Raw genomic sequence first — 16,175 nt, 5'->3', positions numbered from 1 at the left:
GGAGCAAACTGTAATTCTTGCTTAGTTTCACTATTCAACTTGCAAGACTCTAGGAGTTCAGATGCTGATGGAAGTGTATCGATTTTCCCCTATATTTAATGCTTCCAAAAAAAATTCTCAACAAAAAGACCCAACCCACCTCCTGTGATGCAAGTCCCATGGTTCCAATTAAAATCACCTGTTAACTTAAAAAGGTCTCTTTTTAAAAAGGGTTTAAAAGATTTTCATTTAATTGACTCAATGTAAAATGCCCTTTACAATTACCAATATAAACTACTTGTTTCCCACTGAGTAAGACCCAATTTGAGATGTTTATCAAGACTTTGCACTCTTTCCACTCTTCATACTGAGTTCTTAAATTCCTTATTGACAGCCTGCATCTGTCAGCAATGGATATTTTTAGTTTGTTGCAAGAAAGCTTTTAAAAGGTTGTAATGGCTTGATTTTGTCTCTGTGGTCTCAGGCGATAAATCAGCTCTGAACGGCCTCGTAAGTGTGGGCAGCGCCGGGTGCCCTTTATTTCAGAACACGATTTAGACATGATTTAACAAATTTCTTTTTGCCTTCCTCTGAGTATTGCCATGAAGGTAGTGTTGTTCGGCACCAGGACTACACCGCTCATTTGTCTCGACTTTTTTTTCTTGGATGGTTTTTGTTGTCCCATGCCCTGGGACGGGTCCCAGTCCCCATAGCCCCCCTAAATTTGGGCAGAAAGGGCCCAGAAGCGACCCCCGGGGGGAGATCAAGAGGCAGAGGGGAGAAAGAGAAGGGTTGTGACACAGGGCTTGGGAATGGAAGCCCACCTTGGAGGAGGGGGCTCGGGGCTCCCCCTGGAGCCTTACCCTGGGGAAAGGCAGTGGCTTGGCCCTGGCAGCGGCCACCAGGAGCCCAAGGAGGTGCCCCCATACGTCACGGTGTCCCTTCCCACAGCCCCCATGCCCACGTGTGCCTCCCTTCGAGCGGAGGCTCGGCCCTGGGAAGGCCTCGACCCCAGCCTTGTGGCCTTGGAGGCTATTACCACCCTTCTGCCTCTCTTGGAGGCTCCTAACAGGAATGGGGTTGCCTGGGGGGGGGGGGGGGGGGCACTTTCCCAACCCTTCCTGCTTGTTCCCACCTGAGGGCAAAGTGCATGTCCCGGGGGCAAGAGACTGGCCGGCCTCCACCCACAGCGAGGCAGAAGCCGGCAGCATGGCCCTTCCCTTTCCCTTTCCCCTTTCCCTTCCCCGGGCAGGCTGTGGGTGCCCCGTCCCCCTGCCCATCGCTTTTCTGCACCTGGGGAAACTGAGGCTCAGCCGGAGGCCGGTGCTGGTCCCGCTGTGCCTCCTCTCACCGCTGACCAGGCCATGTTTGTTTGTGGGGTCACCCAGTGTGCCCACCACCCAGCCCAGCTTCCTAGCCTGGCCTTGCTGCTGACGGTGCAGCCTCCCAAATTACCCTAATTACAGTTTCGCGAGCAGAGAGTTTGTTTCCGCACTTTCAATCAAAAATGTTGCCGTGCCAGGGGAGAGAAGACGTCAGCGTCCAGCCCCTAACGCAGACATGCTGATTACAAACCACAACAGGTTAAAGTGTCCGACACAAAGGTGATAAATATGCTGTAATTATGGGTTATTGTAGGAGCTTAATTAGGATAGCTGTAATTAGCGTGTTTCTCCCTATCTTTGTTTAGCAGCTAACAAAATCGAATGGAAAATATTTTAATTTAAAAGCCCTTCTCAGCGTAGGGTTACTGGAAGAGACTTAATTGCTTGTTGATAACTATGAGGTGGAGAAATCACTTCTTTTGTGGCAGGAGCAACAAAAGCAAGGATATTTGCCAAAAAATAACACCCAGCAGGTTTAACCCTGGAATTTAGGTTTCAGTCCATGTTAAAACCTGGGAGCCTTTGCCTTAGGTTTGGTAAGGCTTAACTCACAAAGTGGCACCCAAACCTCCAGGGAAGGTCTCCCTGGGCTCGGGGCACCCCAGCCCCCTTTGGGGGCAGCTGACGGCCGGGCTCTGAGCTGAGTGTCTCTGGGTCTCCCTCTTCCTGGCAGACTTGGGGAGAAAATGGGGACAGACATGGCAGGAGGCAGGTTCCTGGGTGTAGAGTAGCAGAACAGGGGCATGGAGAATGGTAGTTTTTGATTCGGGTGCCCAGGGACCAATTAAGTCCTTCTTCTGATCATATTTGAACTATTGGTGCCATCCGAGCCTCCTAAAAGCCCTGGGAGTGCCCCGGTGCAAGCGGTGTGAAAAGCCTTCTCTCTCCCTCGTGCGGGATCTCCAGCCTCTAAGCAAGGAAAAAGTACAGCCCTGCTCAGTTTCCTTAAGCAAAATAACCAAGTCCCTGGCTCCTGCTCCTTTTTGGGAACAGGGCACAACCCGTATTCAAGACACCAGGATTTAGGGGCATTGCAGTTTTTAAAGAAACCCCTCCTGCTAGCGTCCCTGTGGATTAGGTTGCTCATTTACTGGGCTTGAAAACATTTTCCTGTTCACAAGCTAAACAGATGAGACTCCAAGATTCCTCTCTTTCTTGTTCATTTAGGGGTGAAAAATTGCCAGCAAGAATTCAATTAGCATCATATCTGCTTAGCCCGGGCTGCACCGAGGGCCTTGCTATACCCATACTTTCACTGCATCGTCTTCACAATAGCAGCATCTGCTTTATTATTAGTTGCCTAATTGGTTCTGACATGCCCAGTTATTATATGGTAACAATGTCCTCTAGGGTGAATAGTTAGAGGAAATGGAGGGGCAGGAACAAAGATGTTTTTCTTCTGTTTCTTGGTTCTCCTTTCAGAATTAAAAGCTGCGGCTGACCTTAGGCACAGAAAGGTCCCTAACTTCTGGACCTAACTTACTTGCAAGTGCTGGTGGCAAATATTCTTCTGAGTCTTTTTCTTTTTTTATATAATTAATTTGAAAATGCATATTCAAGAATACCAGGAAGGCTTCTAAATTGTTTGGAAAGAGGTTGATGTGCTACATGAAAATAAAAGTTGCCTCTTTTTGCCTGATGAGGCAAGCTTGGTGGGCTTGGTAGTGGCAGACAGCATCTTTCGTGAGCTCAGGGGATAAAATTACGAAACACTGACACCCTTTGAAGCTCATACATCTTTTCTCAAAGACCTTCATACAAAATTTGAAGCCATTGGTTCTTTGGTCAGGGTATGAGGTCAGAAGTAAGATATTGCTATAGGAATTGTAAAAATATCCTGACTTTTCCTTCTAAGAAAATTGGCGTGTGTTGCTGCCATCCCTTCTTAAAGCCAAGCTGTTTGTACGACTGGACTATCATCTGGGTGGTTTTATCACCCTAAATTTAACAGTTTTATAATCTGGCTTGACTTAGAGTAAGGCCCAAACCTCCCTCTTGGTGTGCAAGGCACCCTTGTGCTCGGCGGTGTCTGTGCCTCTGGAGCTCTGGTTGTGCTGGCTGAGAGCAGGCACGTCCACAAAGCCTGTTTCCATGTCAGGCCATGTCTGTCCACAATCTATTATTTCCTGGCAGTGAAAAGCTTACTCTAGAGGCAACACACGTTGCCCTTCTCATTTTTGCTGCTGCAGAAGGGGAAGAAATCTTCCTTCTCCTCCTGACCCCTCCTGGAAACCTACTCTCCTGCGTGATGCTGCGAGCGCCTCTGTGCTCTGTGAGCATTGCCCGGGACAAGCTGAAGAGTTGGATTAGGGGAGAACTCACAGCAATGCAATGGTAAAAAGGTTCCTCTTGGGAAATACCCATGTGTGTCTCTTAGGGGAGCTGGTTCTAGATGGATTTACGCCTGTACCCCGGGCAGTCAACAGTGATGCTGTAGGGCCGCAGGCTCAAACTGCGAGGTCCTGGTGTGCACCCAGCCAGGTTCTGTCTCCTCTTTGCTTCCCCAGGCCTGCTATGGGGTCACACGTCAAGATTTGCACGATCCTTTGACATTTAGATAAAGGAAGTAGGTGCCTGAGCTCGTGCCAAAACCACGTTCAAACCCCTCTGATCGCAGGCAGTGGGAGCTGCAGGGTGAGCGAGCCAAGCAGCAAGGCAGCACCTAGAATTTTGTCAGAGTCACTTATCAGGGAACATTAGGAGAACTTGTTACCCTAATTGAAACAAATACTTAAATAAAAATCAAGGCTTCGGGCATTAATGGATGCGCGTGTGGGAGAGGGATGAGCACACGAGCAACTCTGCTTCCTGTCCTTTTAGGATTGGATAGCAATAACCTTACAACGATGACAGCTAAATTAGAGAAGATGGCTTTCCATAATTTCTCCAAACAATCACTTAATGGGAGCGGTATAATTCCATGAAATAGGTGAATGGAGTACTGATCCATTTTATGGAACCATCAATAAACTAAACCTTGCCTGCTTTTAAGATTAAACTGAAAAAAAAAAAAAAAAAGCCCACAGGCAGGGAAAGGAGAAAGAGAGTATTTATCTTTACACATAAAATTTGTGTGCTAGTAAAGTGCAGGCAGTGACAGGAATTTCAATTATTTAATCAAAAAGAAAATGAAAGTGGCTTTAAGTGTTGTGATTTGAGCCAGTGAAATCTAATGTGGGCTCACATTGAATATGAGGAAAATGGGAAGAAAATTAAAGCTGCTCCTACTTAAATCATGTGGTTACAAATGGTAAATTAGTTTCTTGATGTTTTCATTTAAGTGTTTAAGTGGAAGGTTTTATTCTTAATGTAGTGTTGTGACACAGAATAAAAACCTTATCTGTCTCTATAGCTTTTTTTCTTCCTCCCTCCGTGCTTCTGCCTTAGAAGGCAAAAGGGGAAAAAGCTGCAGCAATATTAGACTGCTTTTGTTAAAATTGGGAGGCAATATGCTTTCACCACAAGCTCATTAAGGTAATAGATGAATAATGTCTATTAAAAATGCACTAGGCTAAATGAATTTAATGTGTGTTGGGAGGGAAATTGCATTTGCCAGAGGACACAAACTGGAAAATTCTCCTTTTTGTACTTATTTTGAAACTCAAGTACCGATCTCAGTTGGACAGAAATGCACGGACAAGCACACAAACATGTGTGCCTGCACCCCTATCGTATTTGGGACCCTGTCAGAAAGATGCTCGAGCTTATAATATTCTAAAATCCCCCCTTAGCTTGGAGGACGTTTTGTATGATATGTTGTTTCCCATAATTGTGCTGCTGTTTTCCTTCATTCAAGCTTATGGCTCTTGACCTGTTGGACTTTCAGGTTTAATTTTCCATGTGTAATAACAAATGGCAAACTAATTTGCGAAGACGGCTGCAGGCTGATGAATGCCAGGTCTTGATACCCCTGAAGTCAACAGAAAACAAAAGCAGATTTTGGCAGAGAACGAATACATTCTTTGCATCGGTGAATCTTGTGATTACATTGTACTGATAATTTCTAATGTTGGCTTTGAAGAGCAGATAACATATTAATGGAAAAGGAAACCCCATAGCTCATTACTAAAAATGCTAGCTGAGTGAAAGCTAATTCAAGAACAGAAAAAAAACAAATTCACCTGTTCCATATATATGCAATCATAGCACGTTTCTGAGCCTGTGTAGTTTTCCATAACATTTCTCCCGGTCTAAAAAAATGCTTAATTCTGTATTTTTTTTTTTTTCCAAAATAGAAAGGTCTTGAAAAGTGTGTAAGATCCAAGTCTTTTTTGCGATCAAGAATGCGTTTAGCCCACTTGTGGGATCCTTTCGTATGCATGCAAGAAGCAACAGTGGTGATGCAGTTCAGTTCAATTTCCCAGAAAGTTTCTCTTCTTCCTGTAGAAGCCCTTACTGGCCCTACGAAAGGATTGAAGGTGATGCTAAAGCTCTGTCCTGTCGCTGGCCAGGCTTCCTGTGTCCCCTGGAGGGGCCTCGCCTGCTCAGGAGCCTGCCGAGAGCATCCCCGCTGCCATAGCCCATCCCGCAGCTTCTTTGGGCGCAGGGGGAAACTGGAGGGTGATCCCTGATTTCTTTTGGCATTAAAAACCACTTCCAGCTTCTAACCCAGGTGGGTTTCCTCACCTACTGCTGAAACCTTTGCAGTCCTTGTGGTAGCCTCCTGTGAGCAAAATTTGGGCCATTTGCTTTTGCTGCCCACAGACCCCCAGGAGGCAGACAGTCGGCGTTTGGGAGAGAGAGAGGTCGGTGGCTTCAGAAATTAAGCTCATGCTGCACTAACGAAGTTACTCTCCTCTATTCAGCCACCTGTTTATGAAACATTTTTGAAAAGTGTATGTTTGAGACCGCTAATTGTCCAACTAACTTCATTGAAACTGGCTGATATGTTAAAACCTTACTTTGGTAAGCAGACAAAGGAGAGTTAGAGAAGGATGTACAAGGTTTCTTATTTTTATTTCTTTTTAGCAGGAAATCGTATTAAAATAAAATACCAAAATGGGCAAGGAAGAACTGGACTGAATCCAATAAACTAAATAAATTGAACGCATTTTTGAAGTGTGGAAAAATCATGCTAATATTATCGTACTAATTTATTATGATGCACCTGTCCACATCATTTCTTGTTTCAGACGACTTAGAGCATTTTAGTATTTCCAGTTTAAAATAATATTGACAAATGTGAGAAAGAGTTTTTAACATTAGACAATATTATATTACATCATATCGCCATTTGAATACCTCATCCTTGGAAATGTACAAAATGCCATTTCAAAATGTAATTTCCAGTTTTAAAGCATTATTTGAAGATGCATTTGCTGGACGCTGACTAGATTCTATCTTTTTTTTCCCCCAGACCTGTCATCCACTTCTGGAGTGCTTAAAATAAAGTGCACAGATACAGAGTAAGCTGAAACAGTCAAGAAGCAATATAATACAAAAATGTTTCGAGTAAAGTGTGTTACTCAGATCTTTCTAAAGTACATTTCTCCCTTTATTCTGAAGGCCACAGCACAGACAACTCTGACTAATGCAAGTAATGGAACCAATCTCTTCCTTTGATCATCAAAAAGGTTATCTTTTTTGTAAACTAGGTCCAACTAGTTTTGCAATCTGGTTGGAGCAAACATGAAAGAAATAGGTTTAATTATCTTTCAATAAAGCATGATTTCTTTTCTTTTAGCAAAATGATTGGCTAAGGCAGCATCAGTTTGCGACTGTCGCTGTGCGTGTGACACGTAGTGTGCGAGATGTATGTAATGCATGGCATTTGTGTGCATCTTGTGTCTCATCATGAGATGATATAACAATTTGTGCATTAAAACCAGGAGGAAAAACTAAGCCAGGATGTTGAGACTTGTCCTAAGTGATGTGTAAAATCTAGTGTCTAGAAGAGATTGATCTTTTAACTGAAGGCTGAATCATATTTAAAAAAGCTTAGTGCCGAGTTTGTAAATAGTCTCAGATTTTCAATGGAGCTAGTCAGAATATAAATACAGAAGAGTGCAGATGCTTGCTGGAGATATAGAGAAGAGAGGAAGCTGCTCATTCACTCTATTTATATACAAGAATTTCCTGTGTATACATAAAAATGGATCAAACATAGTTTTAAGTGTTAGAAAACTGGTATTATTCCACTGGCTACCTAGGTCGGGTGTTTTTTATGGTTTGATATGGGAGTTACTGGATGAAACTCTGGCTTGTGTGATTCAGGAGGTCAGGTTGGGTGGCCATAATAGCTTTCTCTGACCTCACAGTGCATCATTTGTGTGCTTTTTATTTTTAAGACTTCAGAATGAGACACTTTAAAGTTGGAAAGTAAAGAATGGACTTGAAAAAATCAAAGCACCTGCGTCATTTAGATTTATGTGCTCCATTGGATTTTATAGAAGTTATGCCTGACTTTCGCCAGCCTGAGACCAGACTTGGGATTATATATTCAAAGTATTCCTTTAAGAAGAAAAGGCATCTGAGGTTTTTGTGAGGTATTTGGAGCTACAGAAACAGTATGACAAATAATCAGAGGAAAAACACAAAGAACAGTAGGAATACAATGGGAGTAAAATAAAGGTTGAATGGATAAGAAAGGGACAAGGGGGATTATCCTGCCCTGATGGTTAAAAGCAAGGATATGCAAGGTGCATATGCCACGAGACTAGGGAAACAAGGGAGGTTCTGAATCATTACTGCAAAAAGGTGAATCAAAACGTTGAGCTGTGCATGTGATTGTTACACAGCCTGAATGAAAGAAAATGAATGAGCATTAATGTGCCAAAGGCAACAGCAAAGCAGGGGCAACAGCATCTAGAATGGATTTTTTGAGAGCAAAGGATTAACAGAGATCCCAAAGTACAGATGGTCATGGATGAAGTAATCACCTTCGCCTCGAGGGAATAAGCAATGCCCATGGGTTGGACACACGATGAGGAAGAATTGGTATGTAAACCAAATGAAGAGAAGATTAATTGAAAGCAGGTCCCTGGGAAACTTCCAAATCTCCCTCCCAATTTCTGTGTTTTGGAGTAATACAAATACACTGATGAAGTTGCATACAGATTTCAGATAATTAAACAGATTCAACAGATTCTAGCTCCTAGTAAGGGTCACTGCTCTGGGGGAAGTGTTTAGCCCTAACCTGTTGATGATAGTCTTTTCGTTCTCTTTATGTAGGTACCCTGTCATCAGAAAATATTCGGGATAATCAGATAATGAGGCAGATTTTCAGAACAGAGACAAAATTCTGGATTTAGGAACAAAATCCCCGAGCCCATGCAGCACTTCCATCCTCCCCTGTGCTTCTTACCCAGACCTGTAGCCCTGAAATTACTGCGATGTCGTTTGTGGGTAAATTCAGTGATTCTGTTAGGAACAGACACGTTTTTTAATTGGGGCATTGGAAATCGTGGGAAAAAAATAAATAATAACAGTCGGATTATTTATTTAGTTCCCATTCTGTCTTCTTTTCTTCATCTAGGCTACGAATAAGGGAATGTGCCTGTCCCTGGGCTGCAGGACAGCGTGTTTTGGGGTGGCAGTGCTCCTGAGCCTTTGAAGACCTGGCTGGGTCCCCCCTGGTGCTGCAGTCAGCCCCTGCTGGGGGCTAAAATTGGTTTTGATGCTTCCTCCCCCCCTCCATCATCCCCATCACTCGTTCCCAGTCCTGAGGCCTGCTTGTTTGAAGCATTTTGACCTCAAGGCTGATCCACCCGGCCCTCCTCCAACCTGGGCCCTGTCAGGGCACATGGCGGGGCTGCTGACAGCAAAATGCTGCTGCAGGCCAGGCTGACACACTCCAGCCTCGTACACGGGTGCTGAGCAGGCCTCTGGTCTATAACTACTCTCTCACACTGTCTCTCTTCCCCTGGATTTTAAAAATCCTCAGGGATTCAATGTCAGCACGTAGGAGGCAGGGCCGGGCCCACACCAGGCGGGTGTTGGAGGCCTGCAGAGATGGAGAGGCCTGGACACAGGCGGGTTGGGTGTGGATGGGGAAAGCTCCTGGTGGCCACCAAAGTGCTTTTCCCCACACCATCACCCCTCAGGGAGCCCCCAGGCAGAGGCACCCCATGGTACACGGTGGGATGGCTGCCTGAAGAATCACACAGTGAACATTCTCCATTAAGCCATGCGGTGTGTTCAAAGGCCCTCTCTCCGTGCTGTGTGTGTGGCTACTCAAACCGAGCTCTTCAGACCTCTTTCCTGCAGCCAGGCTCCCATTTTGATCATAGTGAGGCTGTCTGTTTTTAATTTAACCCTTCCTTTTTGAGTGGATTTGTCTTGAAAGGCATGAAAAGGCTGGGCTCCCAAGCTACCCTTCCTCTTCAAGAGCCACAGGGAGGTAAGTGCATGTATTTTTAAACCGCACCAAATTTATCCTTAATGCAAGGCACTGAAATAAAGCTAACATCAGTGCAGCTACACCAACCTTTTAAATGTCCCCCTAGGACTTAAGTCAAATTTCTTTTTCTCTGTAAAATTTTCCCATAATACCTTCAAATGATCTTAAGTGTGTAAATAATGGCAATGGGCATTTGTGTAAGCGCAGCACTTGTGTATGTTACTAAATTAGGAAAGGTGTGTGTGTGTATACATATTGGGGGGGGGGATATCTGTGTATCACTACTAGCAAAGTTTATAAAGCTCTTTGAGCCTGCAGAAATCCTTTTGTTGTATTGAAGAAACAACAAACGAGCTCCACAGGAGCGTGGCTACCTGGTTGCACAGACTCGTGCCTCTGGAGGAGGTCTGAAGTGTCGGGGCCTGTGGGCTGAGACATTGCACACACCATAGGGTATTTGGGGGAGGATGTGAGAACATGGTGCCAAGAAGGAATTCTGTCCCCCCATGGGAAGGGAAGCACATGGTGAGTGAAGCAACCTGCCCCATTGCTTCTCCCTGTCTTGCACAAAGCCCCTGGGTTGCGCTGAGCCTTGCTCTCTCTCCGAGGTGACCCCTCAGCTTCTCCCCAGGTTTGGGGCATTTTCTGCCTCAAAGGGGGACACTGCTCAGTTTAAGGGATGTACTGAGGGGTCTCTCTGGAGACCCGATGCACCTGTGAATTTGGCAGCAAACGGGATCGTGCGTATGTGTGAAAGCCCAGAGGAACACCTGTGTGCGTATGTCTGCACGGACAGAAAAAGGGTGAATCTATGATCCTGGAGCTGCTCCCTGGGGTGCAAGGGTGCAACCGGGAGGGTTTGGGAGTGCAGGGGTGACAACCCTGTTGCTGGACACCTGTCACCACGGGGACCTGTAAACATGGGCCAAAAGGAGAAAAACAGGTAAAAGGCTTGTGGGGTGAAGAGACTGCCCTGCCACCACCACCTGGAGGTGCCCAGCACCCAATTCCTGGTGTAAAAAGCCACAAAACAGTTACATGAAAATCGCTGGTAGTGAGGATTGCAGTGCAGAGGTTCCCCCTTCCTAGGGTTACCTTCCTTTGGGGGGGGGGGTTCTGCAGGCAGAGCGCTATCGTCTCTGCTTTTGGCCCCCGAGTTAGCCCTGGGGAGATGCTGAAACTGTGACCCGACCTGGCTGAAGTATCACATCTTTAATCTTCTGAACCTTCTTAAAAAAAATTATCTCTCTCTGTATACACGACTGACGAGTAAAACCCCAGCCCTCCCGGAGAAGCAATCTCAGCTGATGAAATGGCCAGTCAAGCGGCTTACACGCCCCTGGCTGCGCTCCCTCCATTAACAGCCTGGGCATTGGCCCCGCTTCATCCTGTTAATTCATTTTCTTACTCATTTGCTCCTCAGAGAAAGTTGTCAGCCTGGTGTGTTTGCAAAACTGCCGGCACAAATCCTGTCTAGATATTAGAAGGGGAGGGGACACAGCAAGATGCATCGCTGTGGGGGGACGGGGATCTGTCCCTGTCCCTATCCCCATCCCTGTCCCCGTCCCCATCCGTGCTCCTGCCCGTTCAGCAGGCACCTGTCCATCTGTCTACCTTGTGTGTCGGTCGGTCGGTCGGTCTGTCTGTCTGTCCATCGCATAAGGGTGTGTGGGGAGCACACCGGTGCCTTCCCGCGTGGGGGCAATGCATGCGTAAAGCAAAGCCTGTGACACGCGTTGCCTGCAGGCACCGAAAAACAAACAAACAAAAAAACAAACTACCACCAAAAATACAAAAACCCAGCACAGCCGCCTGTGGATTTGCCTGGGAATGCTCTCTGGTACCCCCGCTTGTGAGTTTTGGCCAAGTGCAACTGATGCTCTCGGTCGCACAGCTGAATATATAGAGATATTTATGTAGATATGTTTATACCTACACGTGGATGCAGCTGTATTTTAACAGCTACCGCGGCATTATAATTCCTTCGTCATTTATAAAAGGAAATATAAGTCCTTTTTCCCTGCTCCCCCGTTTGCCGAGGCCGGGGGCTGCCGCCCCCCCACCTCCTGCGCGGATCCTGCGCGCATCCTGCGCGCATGGGGGCCGCGCCCGGCGGGCACTGGGCGCACCCGCGCGGTTCTGCCCGGCAGCCGCGGAGAGGAGCCGGCACCGCCGGAAAAAGTCGGGCGCTCCGAGTTGGAGCTTCATTAAAAACAGGACGATTGCCATTTCTATTCTTTTAAAGGTTTTTTTTTTTTTTTTTTCCTCATCTATTTACCATTTACCAGCTCATCCATATGCAAGACGCGGCTTACACTTCCTGGAGAACTGTACTTTTAGGACTAATTGATTCTGGTAATTAATTTGTTCTACCTGCTGGATCAGATGGAAATGCTGTCCGTGTGCCCAAGGATTAGCACTTGCCTTTCTAACATCTTTCTTAATTATCTAATAGCATGGGTTGCGCGAATTCTGGCTCTATTAGAACACTTTTACTATTAACGGTAGTGATTGGAATTGTGATGACAACTCGATTTCAACAAATTAGAGCTTAAAATCAGGAGATGAAGGAGAAGTGCCTTCTTTTAATTTCCCTGAGTTTAACATCAATAATTAGAGCAATTTTCTGAGATGCGAAGCGAAATTATCTCGGCTATGATGTGGTATATCACCCTCATTTTAGCAAATTGACTCCGGGGAAATGAATGTTACAGATTAGGGGGGAAAAAAGACAAACAGAGGAAAGACAGAAAAAAAAAAAAAAAGGAAAAAAAAAAAGAGAAAAAAGAAGTGTTAGCACAACACAGAACAGGGAAAAGATGAGAACAAAACCCTGCTGGGACACAACCCGGGCAGGAAGGCACAAGGTGTGTGCGTGGGGCCAAGTTGGGAGCGGAGTGTGGGACAGCTCGGGAAAGCGCAACACCCCCAAAAATTTCTACGTTAAAAAAATAACAAACGGGAGTAAAAAACCCAAAGGGAAACGACCCCCCCAGCCCCCCCCCCCCCCCCCCCCCCGGGGGCTGAAAACTCCCCAAAGCCCCGCGCTGGGGCAGGGGCTGGGGGCGGCCGCGCTGCACGGGGCTGGATGCGCGGCCCCGCGGTGGTTCCGCGCCCCCTCCGCGGAGGCTGGGGGGTGCCGGGGGGGGCCGGGGGGCCGCCCCCTCCCACCATTGCTCCGCCCGAGAGCCCCTGCCCTGCGCCTCAAAGGCGCGCAGCGCCCCGCGCAGCGCAAAGCCAGCCGCCTCGCCTCCCCCGGCGCTTCCCGGCCGCTCCCCGCCTGGGGGAATTATTTCTTATCGGTGGTTTTTTTTTTTTTGGCCTTTTCTGGTCTTTATTTATTTATTTATTTGTTTGTTTGTTTGTTCGTGTGTTTGTCGTCGCCCTTAGTTTTGCTTCTTTTGCTTTGTCCCGGGACGCGCAGCCGGCCGCCCTCTCCCCCGCGGCAGCCAGCGCGCAGCCCGGCTCCGTCCCTTCCCCGCTGCCCAGCGAGGGGACGGCGGCGATGAACCTCAACTTCACCTCGCCCGTGCACCCCGTCTCCGCGCCCCGGCCCACCTCCTTCTTCATCGAGGACATCCTGCTGCACAAGCCCAAACCCTTGCGGGAGGTGCCCCCCGAGCACTTCCCCGGCTCCTTGGCCTCCCGCGTCCCCCTCTTGGACTATGGCTACCCCCTGATGCCCACCCCGACCCTGCTGGCGCCTCACGCGCACCCTGCCCTGCACAAGCCGGAGCATCACCACCACCACCCCTATTTCCTCACCGCCTCGGGTAAGTGCGGCGCTGGGCAGGGGGCACCCACCGAGCTCTGCCGTCGAGCCGGGTGGGAACGGAGCTCCCAGCCCCGGGAGCAGCGGGGACAAGAGGCACAGGGCTCCGGATCCGTCTCCGTCCCGCTGCGGGGCTCCGCTCCGGATCCGGATCCGGATCCGTCCCCGTCCCGCTGCCCCTCGGTTTCGGGGAGCCCCGGGCTTCGTTAGCGGGGAGAGGAGCCCCCGGCGCCGCCGCTTTTCGTTCCCTCGGTTAGCCGAGATCCGGAGCCCGGCGACCCCAGGATCTCCTGCCTGTTCGTTTTTTTCTTTTTCAATTATTTCTTTAGTTTTGGAGCGATAACATTTTATTTTTTTCCCCGCGCATCGCCCACTCCGGATGGGGTCCGGGCTTCGGTTTTCCACCTCCGACAGTACCGCTGGGGCCGTCCCGGGGCTGGGAGATGCTGGGAGAGACTGGGGGAGGCTGGAGGAGGCTGGAGGATGCTGGGGGCAGCCCCTTCCCGAGGCCGGTTCCCCGTTGGGGATGGAGAGACCCCGGCGAAGTTTTTTGGCCGGGCAGCCGGAGTTGCGCAGCGGAGTGGCCGCGGAGCAGCGCTCTGCCCCTGCCCGCCCCCCTCCCGGCCTTTTTCACGGCTCCCCCTCCTTGCCCTGGGTGCTTTTCGTTTGGGTTTAATCTCACGGAGGGCTCCCGTCCTCCTGCCGACCTCGCCGCGCTCTCTGCGGCGGGGAGGCTGCGGGCTGAGCCGGGGCGATGCGCTCGGCCAGGCAGAGCAGAAATAAAAAGAGAAACATCAATAATAAATAATGAGAAAATTTGAAAAAAAAATTAAAAAGCGGTGAAACGACCTCAGAAAAGGAAATGTTGATATCCGGGTGGGGACGAGGCTCGGGGAAAGCCGCCCCCCAGCCTCCGCTGCCCTCCGGGGACGGCTCGGGCTGGCCGGCCGCAGCCCGGGTGTCCGCCGCGTGTCCCCCCAGGAGTGCCGGTGCCGGCCCTGTTCCAGCCCCACGCCGCCCCCGAGCTGCCCGGGAAGCACTGCCGCCGCCGCAAAGCCCGCACCGTCTTCTCCGACTCGCAGCTCTCCGGCCTGGAGAAGCGCTTCGAGATCCAGCGCTACCTCTCCACGCCCGAGCGGGTGGAGCTGGCCACGGCTCTCAGCCTCTCCGAGACCCAGGTACGGGGAGGCAGCAGCCTCCGGCGAGGCTGGCACCTCTCCCTTCCCCCCTGCAGCCTCCCCATTTCGTTTTTAATTTTATTCTCTCTTTTCCACGCTTTTTAGTTTTTATTTTTTAAATCCTCCTCGCGCTCTCCTCCCCCAGGTGAAAACCTGGTTCCAGAACCGGCGGATGAAGCACAAAAAGCAGCTGCGGAAAACCCAAGACGACCCCAAAGGGGCTGGGGGCGAGGAGAGCCGGGGGCAGAGCTCCCCCGAGCCCGAGCTGCCCGAGGGGGCCGCCGCCGAGCCCCGCAAGGGCCCCCCCGGCCCCTTCCTGCTGCAGGACCCCGAGGACGAGGTGGACATCCTGGAGGACGGGGACCTCCTGGCCGCCCCCCACCGCCTCTAGGGCCGGCTTCGCCCAGCCCCGACCCCGCAAATCGCCCCTCGCCCCCCAGCCTCCAGTAGTGCCGGAGCCCAGGGGGATGGAGGGGGGGTGTTTCTGGATGGAGGAGGTGATTTGGGGGGAGGGGGGGGGACACACACAGCACGACCCCTGCCCGCAGGGGTGAAGGCAGCGGGGGGCTCTGCGGAGCCTCCACCTACCCCCAGCGCCGCCCCAAACCTCAGCCTGGTGGGGAGAAAAAAAAAAAAAAAAGCGCCTTTCCATTTAAATTTTCCTTTCCCTTGGAAATATCGGACTTTTCCCCGTTCCCTGACTTTTCCTCGGTTTTCCAAGGAAAAAACGAGGGCACCGGGAGCGGCGGCCGGGGGGTGCCGCCCCCAGCCCCATAGGACCCCGCCGCCTCCCTCCGGAGCGCTGTGGGTCGGGTTTGGGTCCGGGCAGAGCTTCCAGGGAAGGCGTTTTGCTGGCCAAAAGAATTGTACAAACGCCCTGCCGAGATCCAGGTAAGCCAGAAGTTACCCTTGCTTTCCTTCCGAGCCGGGGAAGGGAAAGAGGGGAGCAGCAGGAACAACTCGGACCCGCCGGGGCTGCTCTCTGCTAGCAAGAAATATTCCGCAGCTCGGAGAGCCGCCGGCAGCGTGATTTCTTCACGGCTCCCAGGTGTGAATCACCTGCAGGATCTCTTTTTTTCCCCCTCCGAGAGCCCCGGACCTGGCTCTAGGTTCTGCTCCTTCCCCCGCTTGCACCTGCCCCACCGCCTCCCCGGGCTCCGCGCTGCAGTCACCACCCGTGCTCGCTTTGCCTTTACCTTTCTGCTAGGGAAATGGTTTTAATTTCCAGGTAAATCACGGGTTTTTATTTTTTTTTTCCTCCCCTGGGGTGAGCTGTCGGCCGGCGAAAGCGCTCTGCTCCTCCCGGGGCTTCCCTCGGCTAAAACTCGGGTGCGCTCCGTCGGGGTCTCTTTAGGTTATCTTTCTTTTTCTTTTTTTTCCCTTTTTTTTTTCCTTTTTATTTTCTTTTTCTGTTCTCTCTCTCTCTCTCTTTTTTTTTTTTTTTTAAACGGGAACTAGATTTGGTTGTCCGGTGTCGCTAGCACCTTTCAGGGTATTTTGGACCACGGGACATGCGGTTTTGT

The 16,175-nt window shown here is 49.6% G+C and overlaps 1 protein-coding gene across 1 annotated transcript; it reads left to right on the top strand.

Annotated features, from left to right (window-relative positions):
- Window positions 1–12,981: 12,981 nt before the first annotated feature.
- BSX (brain specific homeobox) lies at window positions 12,982–15,542 on the top strand. The gene is made up of 3 exons (XM_040534403.1): window positions 12,982–13,475; window positions 14,456–14,652; window positions 14,798–15,542. The coding sequence occupies exons 1-3, from the start codon at window positions 13,208–13,210 to the stop codon at window positions 15,041–15,043; spliced, it is 711 nt and encodes a 236-aa protein (XP_040390337.1). The 5' UTR covers window positions 12,982–13,207; the 3' UTR covers window positions 15,044–15,542.
- Window positions 15,543–16,175: the final 633 nt, after the last annotated feature.

Source organism: Cygnus olor, chromosome 22 (genome assembly GCF_009769625.2).
Source record: "Cygnus olor isolate bCygOlo1 chromosome 22, bCygOlo1.pri.v2, whole genome shotgun sequence".
Lineage (NCBI taxonomy): Eukaryota > Metazoa > Chordata > Aves > Anseriformes > Anatidae > Cygnus > Cygnus olor.
Note: the sequence above shows the minus strand (reverse complement) of the source record. Positions and strands in the feature narration are given on the sequence as shown.